This window comes from Centropristis striata, chromosome 4 (assembly GCF_030273125.1).
Source record: "Centropristis striata isolate RG_2023a ecotype Rhode Island chromosome 4, C.striata_1.0, whole genome shotgun sequence".
In the NCBI taxonomy this organism is placed as follows: domain Eukaryota; kingdom Metazoa; phylum Chordata; class Actinopteri; order Perciformes; family Serranidae; genus Centropristis; species Centropristis striata.
The window spans coordinates 28,609,240-28,623,086 of NC_081520.1; the positions used below are offsets into that span (position 1 = coordinate 28,609,240).

Below are 13,847 nucleotides of genomic sequence, written 5' to 3' on the forward strand. Positions count from 1 at the left end.
ATGGTGTATGAGGGGGATTAAACAGTGGTTATATAACCAGTGACCTGCCAGTGCAGGCCTACTGATCCTGGCACAGCGGAGTACAGCGGCTTAAAAGAGCGGCTTATACCTCTGCAAATGACTCACTTCAGCGTTAAACTGACATCATCACTCACAAGATATATAACATTATCAGAAATACCATCTGTGTTCTTTTTATAATGACAACCCCCCCCCCCCCCCCCCCCCACACACACACACAAGGGACCATAACTCTCCTACTATAACTGTCCCTCACATTTACAGACATAAACTTGTAGAATTTGAAAATATAACATTTCATACAGTGTAAAGTACTTAACTTAAATATATATAATATTATATATATATATATATATATATATATATATATATATATATATAAAAATCTATATCTATATATATCTTTTTTTACAGTAGCCTACATTTACACTGTTTATTACCACCCACGGCGAGCATTCAGCTGAAATAAGACAGTGGGGGAACCACACACACGGACCAATTTCTGAATAACTGCTAATAGGTATATTATATATGCTGAATTTTATATTTAATGCCAGACAATTAAAAGAGCATACTGATTAGTTCATTAATAGAAATAATACGCTAAAAACATTAAATTGCCTGATTCTTGAAAGGAGTTTGGTGTGACGTTCTCCTCGGAGCAGAGATAACGGAACGCAGCGAGCATTATCTCTTACCTTGGCTTGGTTTATAAGGAGCCCTACGAAAGTTGACACCAGCATTGAGCCGGACATGCTGCCTTTCCTCCGCATCTCCTGCTTCAGAAAGGGGAAAGCGGCGGCCGGCGGCTCCTCAGGTACGGTCACAGTGTATGACTGTCGCATGCTCGGCATGCTGGCGGCGGAACGAAGTCGAAGACCGGTGCGAGTGATTCAGGCGACGGCGAAGGTTTTGTGAGGGAGCTCCTGCTCTTTGGTTGTTGTGTTGAGCCGTTTTCTATCGCAGGAAGGCAAATTAGACGATTCACTCCGTTTCTTATACGCTCCCTGTCTGTTGTCATCCATTCATATAAGGACACCACAAATCACGGCGAATAGAGGAGCTGTGGCTTTCCCTTTTAATTATTCTACTCACAGTATAATAACCCTAGAGCGATAACCCACTGATAAGATACTTAATGATGATAAAGGAGCTACTGACGGCTGTACCAGTCTACGCAGCTGTGAGCTACTCGCGTGTGCAGTAGGTCTGTAAATGGCAATAAATGCATATCGTGTTCCCATTCCGTTTTACAGGACGGGAGGTCCGCCCCTTTGGCTCGGTTAAAAGTCGGCCTACAACAAACGTCAGCGACCGCCTCCAGCCGTGCTGTCTACGTCAGAGTCCGTCCTTCTCCACGCTGCTGTAACAACCTGAAGGACTAACGCTGAGGTCCAAGGAGACTACTCATCTCCATAAGCATCATGACAGAAAATTCGGCCTTGATTAAATTCCACTATATATACTCTCAATGCACCAGCAGGATGATAGTTACATGAATGGCATTAATCTGACAATCCTATACAAAGGCTCTAAAATGAGATTCTGCAGTCTCAAAAAAGGTCTTTAAATGAGGTTCCGGTGATTCACCAGCAGCACAAGGAATGAGAGTTTCACTCTATCACAATAAGATGCCTGCTTTGATTCTAGATAAAAACCAAGTATAGGCAGTTTGTCAATCTAAATGATGACATTTGCACAATGGAAGCCCATTTCCGCCAGTAAAAAATAATAATAATAATAAAATAGGATAATGACTCAGTATCTCAAAATAATGACTTTCTTTTCTAAAATTATCACTTAGGATCTCAAAATAATGACTTATTTACTACAACCCCAATTCCAAAAAGAGTGAGAATAAAAACAGAATTAATGAAATCCAGAATGAGAGCATTTTTACAAAAACAAAAAGTTTATCAGTCTGAACATTAATTATCTTTAATTTGTACTGCATTCAAATGACTGTAGGTCCAAAAGGATTTGCAAGTCATTGCATTCTGTTTTTCTTAGATTTTTTTTACATCCCATACTAATTTTGAAGAGGTTTCACATTATGTTTTTATACCAAATTATTACTTTGAGAAAGTTTCTCATTGTTTGGTGATAATAAGTCTTTATTTTGTGATACTTAGTTATTTTTTGAGGTATCAAATTATTATTTTGAGATATAAAGTCATTATTTTGAGCAACTCATTCATTATTTTAAGATACTAAGTCATTACTTGAGAAGGTTTCACATTATTTGGTAATAATAAGTCAGTATTTTTGAGAATATTTTAAGATTTTAAAGTTGTTGTTTTTACATTTTTGCTCATCCTTATTAAAAAAAGTATATATATTGTTGCTATCTTGTCAAAAGAGACAAAAAAGGACTACTGTAATTAATGTTAAGTAAGGCTTACACAGTCATCAGTTTAATACTCTACAACAGTTGGCACAGGAAAGTGGGAAGAAAACAAGAAACAAAAATTCACATAGTAAGTTTTTAGTTAATATGACAAAGCTGTTAGCCTAGTTACTAATTTACACATCCAGCAGTTACAGAGCAACACCAGCATTATTTTGGAGTTCTTTTCTGCCATCTGGTGAATGTAAGTCCAGTATTCATTCTCAATTAATCTCCACTGACTAGATTCCACTTTCTCTCGAGAAAATTCTCTGGCTCTTCAGCAACTGAATGTTCTACTATGTTCACCACCTAGTCGCTAGCTAGCCTGACTGCGGTTTGTTGCTAGTTGATTCTACAAACCTGATTTAAAGGTTTAGTTTGATGTTAGAAGATAGATTAATCATGTTTATACATAGATTTATTTTTCAGATAGAACTTAAATAGGCAAAAAAACAAAAAAACAATGTGCAGAAAGACGCCAAAATGCTCTGTAAATCTCAGAGGAACTGATTTTCATTTAATACATTAAGATTTAAAAAAATATATACTGTACAAAACAAGCTTCCAAGTATTTTCCAATGGTTTATCCAATAATGAGTAATAAGGAGTAATGATAGACTTGTTGCATTTAAAAAAGGGTGTTCCTCTCAGACCTAGAACAAACTCATCTCTCTTTCTCTAAATACATCTTGTTGATTGCTAGATTCGGAAGTTACGTCAGTATTTATGAATTCAGTGACTATGGTCAGGTGATTCACAACAGTGTGATAGAAGTTGAATGAGCAAAAATCACTTGGTAATGTGCTGTTACATCTGGTTTTAGTACATGGGAGATATATTTCAACATTTTGGATAGTCCAAATTAGAATCTTTGAGGAAATATTAGGTGTGGCATTGTAGTTGTTGAAGGTCTGATAACAGAAGGTTTAAAACTGGGCTTTTTAGCCATTTTAAAGAGACGTTTTCTAGCTGAGGGAGCTGATTAATAAGAAAGACAACAGAATGTGCTGTGCTTCACCTCCCACTCACATGCGGTCTAGTTCAGGGTCACCAAAATACCACACAGGGAAAATTATGAAAAGCAGTGTGCTAGCCGTGCTATCTTTTCATAGAAGTCTGCCCTTTATTATTTCTTAAATCATCAGCTATCAGAAGTAGGTCTCAAGTCTGTGCACTCAAGTTCCATGTCAAGTCCCAATTTAAAACAAACAAGAAAAATGGTTTCAAGCCCTAAACAAATGGTAACATGCTTTTCACTAAATGTAATGCCAGTTAGAAACAGGGTAAAAACATATTTAATTTACAAAAATCAATGTGCTTTTTAAAATATGTATTTATTTTGTAAGTTTTTTGTTATTCTCTCCTCCAACTTGATTGATGCTGAAACAAAATAGATCTTGGGAATAAATAGCGCCCATAAATTCATTTAGGCAGTGATGGGGATTAATTGATTTTCAGCACACTTTTTAAATAACCTACATTTTCATCTTTGGGCTTGGGGGAAAGTATCCAGTACTTTCAAATGTAAATGCTCAAGTCCAAGTGAAGTCACCAGTCACTGGTGTTAAAGTCCAAGTTGATTTGCAAGTCTTCTTTGATTTTGTCAAGTCTGAAGTAATCAAATCTGTGATCCGAGTCCACACCACTGTCAGATACTGACCCTGTCAGTGCAACATGCATTTCTGTAGCGGAATGACTGTGTAGCGTGCAAGAAGTGCAACGTGTCCCCAGCAGCAATCTCATGACCCAGGCTACCCAGGCTCAAACATGTGTACACAACAAATACCCAAGGAGCACATTCCACCACCAGGTTGAATTTCTGTGTGTGTGTGTGTGTGTGTGTGTCTGAATGTCTAAATCTTTAAGGTGGAAAACTACAATGTTGAGAAATACGAGGCAAAGAGTCAGTGTTTGTATTGTGATGTGTGATGCAAAGAGCTATGCAGTCTGGTATAAAAAATGGGACAAAGGCAGTCTCTAAGCAATGTTATCTAGGAGAAGTCAGAGTACAATTACCTAGGGAAAGCTGCTCTATTCCCAAAGCTAAATTAGGAACATTAGACTGACAATCTCTTCACTCAAGTGTTTAAATTGAACCTAGGTACAAGATATTCCTTTGGAGGGCAAATTCAAACAATTCACTGTTTATGGCAGATCTGAGCTCTTACCGTACATTCCTACAAGGTGCATAGCCGTCTTTAACTTACTAACACTGATGTGAATGCAAACAATTTGTCATTCATAGTATGTGGGAGAGTTCAGGAGAGCATGTGGGAGAGTGAACAGATTGTCCGTGTCACTGTTCTGTTCCAGAACATAATGAAGTCTTCTGTACAGTAACGGTAGAACTGGATATCAGATTAAGCCTTAAATTGGCTACAAAAGTAATGAGATGTATTCCATCTGTTTTTTAAAGCATTGGCACACACCTGTACCTTTTATCTCACAACCAGTGTATCAGACTTTGGTGGTGAAGAGAAAGTTGAGCCACCAATCAAAGTAATGAGCTTTGGGTAGCGACCCAAAGTGGATGACATAGGACTCCTAAGCTCCTGGCTGGACTCATTGTGCACAACTGGGTGAAGTTTTCAAATCAAATCCAAAATACTTTATTTATCCCCAGAGGGGAAATTCAGTAAGTCTGGTAACTCATTTAGAATGAGACAGCCTGATGGCTGTAGGAGCGAAGGATCTTTTGTATCTCTCCGTCCTGCAACAGAGAGAGAGGAGCCGTCCACTGCCTTATTTTTTGTCCATATAGGTGTTGTGTAGCGGATGATCTGGGTATTTCAAGATGGCCTCGAACATCTTGACAGTGCATCTCTCCACCACCTCCTCCAGTGTGTCCAACCTGGCTCCAACCACAGAACCAGCTCTTTAGACCAGTCTGTCCAACTGCCTTGCATCTCTGTGTCTGATGCTGCCTCCCCAGCAGACTGCAGCATAAAACAACACGCTTGCCACCACATACTGATAAAACATCTGCATTTGTAGAAGGCATCTGTGTTAAACCAGTCCAACTTATTATCCAGGTATACACCAAGATACTTATACCTTGGCACCACCTCGATGTCCACCCCACAAGTATTCACTGGCTGAAGTGGGGGCTTGAACGTGCGATATCTATGATAATTTCCTTAGTCATTGAGGTGTTCAGTAGGAGATAGTTCTTGTGACTCCAGTCACTGAAGGCTTTTATCAGATCCCTATATTCAGATTCCTGTCCATTCCTGATACATGCCACAATTGCAGTGTCGTCCGAGTACTTCTGGATGTGGCAGGACTCAGAGTTGTATTTGAAGTCCGCTGTGTACAGTGTGAACAGGAATGGAGCCAGAACAGTCCCTTGTGGAGCCCCTGTGCTGCTCATTAATGTCCCAGAAACACAGTTCCCCAACCTGACATACTGTGGTCTTCCTGTCAGGTAATCTGTGATCCAGGAGATAAAGGAAAGATCCACTCCCATCTCTGTGAACTTGTTTTTGAGTATGTTGGGTTTTATGGTGTTGAATGCACTTAAAAAATCAAAGAAGATGATTCTAACATAAGCACCAGTTACCTCCAGATGAGCAAGGGCACGGTGAAGCATGTAGAGGACAGCATCATTCACTCTGATGTGTTGTTTGTATGCAAACTGCAGTGGGTCGAGTTTGACTTTGACCTCAACTCTCAGCAGGCGTAGAATCAGCTGCTCCAAGGTCTTCATGATGTGAGAAGTGAGGGCTACTGGTCTTGACATTAGCATACAGCAGATCATGGGTTTTATTTTCTCTGGTGGGACAATTAACAAACTGTGTAAATCCAGTAAGGTGGGAGGAGAGGGAAACATGATTGAAGTCTCCTGATATTATCAAGAATGCTTCTGGGTGTTTAGTCTGAATCCTAACAACAAAGTCATGTAGATCTTCACATGGAACTTCAGCAGTTGCCTTGGGTGTAACATACACAAGTATTGTTATGATATGACAACTCTCTTGGTACATAATATGGTCTCATACTAACTGCAAATAATTAAATGACTGGACAGCACATCTTCTCCTTGACAGTAACATGTGCAGGACTGCACCATCTCTGGTTCACAAATAAAGCCAAGCCCCCACCTTTCTTCTTGCCACTAGCTTTAGCATCTCTGTCTGATCTTATGAGAGTGAAGCCAGGTAGATCCACGTTGGAGTCTGAGATGTTTTGATTCAACCACTTTTCCGGAAAACACAAGAGACTACACTCACGGAATTCTTTCTGAGTCTTCACCAATAACTCCAGTTCATCAGTCTTGTTGGGCAGAGACTTAACATTCCCAATGATGACTGACGGCAGAAAAGGCTTATATCTCCATTTCCGAGCCTTAACTTTTGCACTAGCATGGCAACCACGAAAACACCTCTTCAACTCAGCTGGAATAGGGTGATGGTGTCCTCCAGTCTTGCTCTGTTTCAATGAAAACAGCTCCTCTCTTGAATAAACTATTCTCTCCACAAATTATCCATCAAAAATGTTATAAAAATACACAAAAACTCAGCAAATTTGAGCAAAATCAGAGAGCTACCAAACTATGCTGCTCCTCCATGAAGCGCATTCAGGAAAGATGAATTTCTGCAATTCGACTGAAACTCAGGGTCTAGTCATTGCATCACAAAAATGATTTCAGCCAATACACAGGTGCCAAAAACGACAGTTTCTCCACTGGCCACCTGAAGCTGGCTGCAAAAGGCTAGCCTCACAGGTGGCTTGCCGCTGCATGATGCCAGGTTTAGATTTAATTACAATATCCCAACTTTGATTATATTGATACTATTCAATGGAATAGGTACAGAGTTCTATGAAATAAAACAGGTTTGGTGTACTGTTAAGATAGCTGTCCTGATAGACGTGCTACACACTGACCTACAAAACATATCCAGCACGCTCATAACAGCTTTACAAAACTGAGCTACTAAAGTACTGGCCCATATTTGCCAAAGAACAAAGGAAAGCTCCATGTTGTACCAGACTGTATTTTTTTCAATCAAACCATAAGCTGTCTGACCAAGGTGGCGAACCTACAGTTAGACAGTCTAAAAATACTGTTGACTCAACAGAGAGTCTAGACACAAAGCCTGAGCAGAATAACTTTGGGGCAAAATGAGCTTTGACTCAGGCATGCCACCCTGCCTTTCTGTGGCTGTTTGTTTGTTGAGCCAAAGAGCAAAAGTGTAAGTGAAAGGTTGTCTGTGCCACTTTATTTAGGGGTAAAACTAAAAGGTGAATACACTTAAATGCTACCAATTATATATCATTGCACAGAAAAACTGTTAGTGCCAAAAATAAGTGCAGAGTTTGGATAATAAATGTGGTTTTCCAAATGTCTTGGACTAACCTGAGAGTTTGTTCTCTCACTGCTTGTTTGCACTGTTGGACCTATTTTTAGTGATTCTGAGATCTCAGCCATTACTTTGTTGAGTACAGTGTTTTCACAACTGATCCAAACAATGGCGAGAGCTAAGCTTTTGTAAGTGTACTGTAAGAGTCTTTCCTTTGTGTCTTCAGGTACCAGTAGTTCGTAAGCAAGCTGAATTTATTATTTTTTTTAAAAAGGTCTGACGAATTCAAACAAATGCATGAGATGCTTGAACAGGAACATAACAGGTTATGAATAAGACCTCACAGGAGGTTAAGTCATGGTTACAAAGCATGCCAAACACTGTAAATCTAAATCTTATGCTGAGTAAAGCCATAGAAAAATGTTTTTCTTGCATGTGTCCTGGTCTGATATGAATATCATGCATAAGAAACAGGGAAAACAAGAACAATCGTCATGTTTACCAGCTTGCCTCCTTAATCATAAACATGGCACAAAATAAACAGGACCATAAGGCACCAGCAGCTGCTATTTTTGTGCTGTTTTGGTGATGAAAGCTTCTGAGCAATGATCAGGACTGGGTTCTCCTTGTTTTGCTTTTTTGCTTTTTGAAGACAGGAGTAAACATTCATACAACAACAAGAGGAATACTAGTGTTAATTTGAGTGATTCTATAGTCATTCTGTGGGACTGGCATCATTGCACTCACTGGTTACAAGGAAACTGGAAGGAGGTCACATTGTAGGTGTCGTAATTGGAACAAACTGAGAAGAGTGCAGTATGTGAAGGAAAAACCAGGTAAAGCTTACCTGGCATATGTTGCAACTTGAACAATCACACTAAAACTGTGATGAATAATACTGTCCACAGTAGAGGTAGACTAATTTAACTGTGTTGATCATATTATATTTTAGATCATTTATTTAGATTTCTTTGCATTTAGGTCATTATTGATGACTGTGGCTTGAAGGCTTGTGACCACACAAAGTTAATCTGTGGCCATCAAATACCCCCATTTAGGTGGCCCCCTGAAGCTACCAAATTTTATCAAGTCTCTTTTAATGAGATGAAAGAATGTATATTGGTAAGGAACATTCTGGGTAGTGATAGACAAAAAAGGAGTTAACTTAGTCCAACCCTTAGCCCTCTTCTCCTCCTCCTATTTTAAGACATCACCATAGGTCCTGGGAACACATGATGGGTATTTTTGATCAATATATTGATAGATAATAAAAATAATTGATTGTTGTCCAAATAATAAGCACCACTCTGTGTTGCCTGAGGATGGTTGACCTGGTATGACAGGTCAAATTTGAGAGGTCACTAAGTGTAAGGTCACAGTGGCTGTCATTCTGACGCTCATCAGTCATGACATCATTCCTGACATTTTCAGCTGAAATGTGTCAGCCAAAACTCACACACATCTTTGACATGCACCATCCTTTTGCTTGGAGGTATGTAAGGAACTGCTAACAAAAAGCGAGATAAATAGAGGAAAAGCATACAGTCTATGCATACAATACAATGAAAATCAATCAGCTGATGACATTTAAAAAAAATCTGCCATCAGAATCAAAAATCGGATTATATTACAAATATTGCAGCTGGTGACATCCAGTTAAATCCCTGTACTTCTCAGCCCTTTCATGATGGATAGGTGTTGATTATTTGATGGATTAAATGAGAATTAAAGTCAGGTTCAAACTTGTCCACTCCACTTCAGAAACTGGCATCACCTAAATTGACATTGCTACATTCCAATTAGCTCATGGTCCATGGTTAAGAGGCATATCAAACACTCTCTTTGTTTCGTCGTTACGACCCGCAGGCTCAAAGGACACTATGAAATTATTTTGCATGTAACAAATTATTTTATTCAATGTTTCCCTTTTTGTTTCAGTGCAACCCTCTCTAGTAGTCTTGTGGTTTTCAATTGGGTTTTATCACTGAATGTGAAAGCCCAGGACTTTGTAATGTTCAGGTTGCATGAGGTCAGGTCTATTTCTACATGGAGACTTATATGAGCTAAAAAGGAGCAGCTGACTGATTAGGAAATGTACAGCTGGGTGCAATTGTTTATGTAGTATACCTCATGACAGCAGGCAGCCCCACCACAAGACCATTTAGTTAATATTATCTTTCATTCTATGCTGAGGTCATTCAAGTGCATACAGCAAGGCCTGTCATGAGAGTAATGATATACTGTATGAGGCCAACATAAATACTTTTTGTGTACTGGAAAACCCAAGCCGGTGATTTTAATTTAATTAACTAACTAAACCTCTTTTCAGGACTGTGTGGGTGTGTATGGGCAGTGTGATAAGTGCGGCATGTCCGGTGACCTCACATAATTCCCAGTTGAGCGCCGCCCACGTTCAACCTGAACAGACATCTAATTAGCAGAATAACTTTAGAAACACTTTACATGTTTGTAGAAAGTTTTGATTGTTTGCTTTTGTTTTTTAATTATGAGAATAAGAAATGTGCTGAAAAATATTATTTTTATTATCAATTGTTGAATTGACTGAATTTCCCCTTGGGGATGAATAAAGTAATTTTGATTTGATTTGATTTTGATTTGAATTGTTGTTTTTGACTACATGATTTCATAGAATAAAAAAAAAGCACATTACCAAATAAAATAAAGTTTCACTTGTTCCTCCAACAGTCGCAAACCTAAAGATATTCAATTTACACTTATATGGGCAGCTATGGCTCAGTTGGTAGATCGGTCGACCACTAATCGGAAGGTTGGTGGTTCGATCCCTGACCATAGCAGCCTACATGCTGCGTTCATTGGTGTGTGAATGAATTCCCAATGGTGGAAGGTGGCACTGTTTAGGGTAGCCTCTGCCACCAGTATGAATGGGTGAATGAGCGCAGTCTGTAGTGTAAAGTGGTCGAAAAGTGCTATATAAGTGCAGGTCCATTTACAATCCATATAAAAAAAGAGACACATTTCTAACAAAGGAGACGCTGGAACAAGCAAATATTTGGCATTTCTGACAGAAAAATTATTGAAACGATTAACTGTTACCTGATTCATTTTCTGATGATACACTAATTGATTAACTGCTTTCACTGGAATTGAATTGTGATGAAATCATACTAATATGCATTAATAATAAGCACATATTCACTCATATTTCTCAGAAAATCTATTTTTTTCACCTTCGAAAGGAACCTTTTTAAGCCCCATTCCGAATAATTATATAGTGAATATATGTCTAAAAATATATTTCAAAATATGTTTATTCATGGTTTACAGTAGCTGAAAAGCTCCAAAATGTATTTAACACAAATTCTTCCTAATTCTCTTTTCCACTCACTCTCCCCTCCTCCTACACTCATGTAAGCGGTTACTGGGACTAATCCTGAGGGGAAGTGGGTCAGTTGTGCTTTCTGACCTGCATAGAGGAAACTCGGGTCATTAATACTGAGCTAAGAGATGAGGATAGTGCCTGAAGACCCAGCTCGTCCTACTGAGAGGTGTAAGTGAGCTAATTGTCGAGAAGAAGGGGTCAGGTATCCATGCTCATTTGTCATATAGTCATGTAACTGCTTATGTATGCTGGAATAATGACCTCAGGTTAGGATATGATAGGTTTCTTATTTAGTATGAAAATAAAATAAAAATGTGTTTTAGTGAATAGCTCAAACAGCCGACCAAGGAAGCCATAAGAGTATAATATGTCTGGTATATTGTTGTAAAACAGGTCTTTAAGAGCATTGAAAGTAATTTGAGCAACAGTGCCCCCATTTGGTAAAAGCCAGCACTCTCAGAAGCCACAAAGCATTGTGGGGCTTTATTATGTGTGTGAAACTAAAGAAATGAACCTCTGTGTGGTGACGTCTGCAGCTATGGCTCCATTCAGCCTTACTCAGCTCCTGGATACTGATCCCCTCTGGAGTACCCCCAATAAAAGCAGTGTGTGCAAGAACAGAGGACATTTTCTTACCGTGGAGTCCCTGATAGGGGAGTCGGACAGCCCGTTACTGCTTGGCTCCCATGTCGAAGAGCCTAACACTCTGCTGCTGCTGCTGCTGCTGCTGAAGGCCTCCTGTGTGGAGCTCCGTGAGAGGGCCTCCTGAGTAGAGCTCCGCGACAGGCCTGAGTAGCCCATGCGGGAGCTCGTGCCATACGAGTTGGCCACATCGCTGGCCCGACTGCGGTAGCTCCGCAGGGTACTGGTGGAAGAAGACGGAGATGAGGAAGAGGTGGAGGCATCATTGAGGCCCAGAGAGGCCAGATCCCTGCTCAAGTCACTCTGGGATACAGATTTCCGTCGGTTGAGCGAGATGCTGGAGGCCACCGGTGAAGACGAGAGGTAGCTGGACTGGGCCGAGGAAGAGGAGTAGGAACTGTAGCCGGTGTAGGCCGATCCCCCACTGAGCCCTGATCCTCCATAGCTCTTGACAGGGGTTCTGCTGAGGCTCTCACTCCGGCGGCTGCTGATGCTGCTTCCAAGGATGTCAGTGCGTGGGATGGTTCGACCCCGGTCTCGGTTGGGATCTGAAGAGGTGCTGTAGTTGCGGCTGAAGGCGGCAGAACTGCTCAGATAGCTGGAGGAGGAGTAACCTGAGGAAGAGGTGGAAGAAGAGGAGGTGGGGGACTTGTAAGTGGACAGCCTGTCCCGATCACTGTAGGAGCTAAGGCCCGGGGTCAGGGAGGAGCTGTAGGAGCTGTAGTGGCTAGTGTAGGAGGGGCCAGCGTATCGCTTGGCGGTGGAGGAGACGCGGGACATGTTGCTGCTGCTGCTGCTGGTTTCTCAGCCACAGGGAGGGAGAGCCTCTGGAAGACTGCATTGACTGCAGCCACAGCAAAGAGACACGAATATTAATTCATCAGCAACAATCAAGCCAAAACTTACACTAAAGCAACATTTATCTTTGCTTTACTAAGCATAAATCTGGCTTTAAAGACACAGAATGATTAAGAATGTGCATGACTGACTGAAACACTTCCATGTTTTGGCATAATATCATTAACAATGAAATGTAAAGTGATATATGCTGCGCTTACTGTTTAACACATTAGTAAATACTGCCCCACACTGATACAATTGTTATTTAAAGGATAATACCAGCATTTTTCATGCTCAACTCATAACCCATTCACTAAAAATCACATTTTCATTACATTACTGCACTACAAAGCATGCTATAGTGCTTTAGATTTTTGTGTTTTCCGTGACTTTTGGGCAGCCATTAGCTTCAGTGCACTACTTTATCAAACTTGCAACTTCCATAATCTCTCAATTACGGAAATCTCAGAGTGAACATCCTGTCTCCTTTAACTGCCCAAAGAGTCAAAGTTTATGTTATTCCTGTGTGGTACATAATGCCGTCGTAAGTGCACATTCATCTGAAATGTCTTCACTGCATTAGCTCACAAAAATAATGGATTTTTTTCAAACTTTAAAGCCACAACTTAAGCAGAAAGCAGTGCACGCTCCTAACATGCATTACTGCTACAGTTTATTAATATGAGCTAATGTAGCTCACAGCCCCTGTCAGATGTTGCTGGCCCAACTACAAAATCATTTTGTTCCATGTAGTTATTGAGCTTATGTGTAACAATTCAATAAAACAAATTATTTTTATCATTATAGCCATCTTGCTTGACAATAGACCATTTATCATGGGTTTTTTTTTCAGCTCATTCTGCATTTTTTTTTCATTAAAAGGTAAACTTTGCCAATATTAACAAGCTTGTGTCATTGCAATGCAGGTGGTGTATGCAGATGAATGGTGTCTGGCTTTCTTCCATGTTGCCAGTGCCCATTTGCATACATTACCCCACTGGTTCTCAACCTTTTCAGTTACAACCCCCCCAGAATAAACAGACTGCAGTCCCAACACCCAGGTTGACAACCACTGCACTGCACGCTGGCAATACCACAATGTTGGTTTACCTTTACTGCTTTTACTCTACATTTGTGTTAAGTTACGGGCATTTTTTTACACTTCTATGTTATGTATGTAAAGGTTTGTCCAGAACATCCTGAGGCATATTTAAATAGTTTTCACAGCTTGTGAAGTACTCCCTATGCCTTTGAATTGAACTTTGACATGTAAAATATGTGTCCTTTTTAAATA

General features: G+C 40.0%; 1 protein-coding gene across 5 annotated transcripts in view; it reads right to left on the reverse strand.

Annotated features, from left to right (window-relative positions):
* usp2a (ubiquitin specific peptidase 2a) overlaps positions 1-13,847 on the reverse strand; it is a 46,798-nt gene that overhangs the window by 21,424 nt on the left and 11,527 nt on the right. For 3 of the 5 annotated variants that reach the window (XM_059331603.1, XM_059331601.1, XM_059331602.1), the window contains one exon: positions 11,708-12,557. In XM_059331603.1, the coding sequence (XP_059187586.1) occupies positions 11,708-12,493 (786 nt within the window). In that variant the 5' untranslated portion in view covers positions 12,494-12,557. Of the gene's footprint in view, positions 1-719; positions 1,549-11,707; positions 12,558-13,847 lie in introns of those variants that run through there. The other 2 variants (XM_059331605.1, XM_059331604.1) reach the window with 2 other exon arrangements.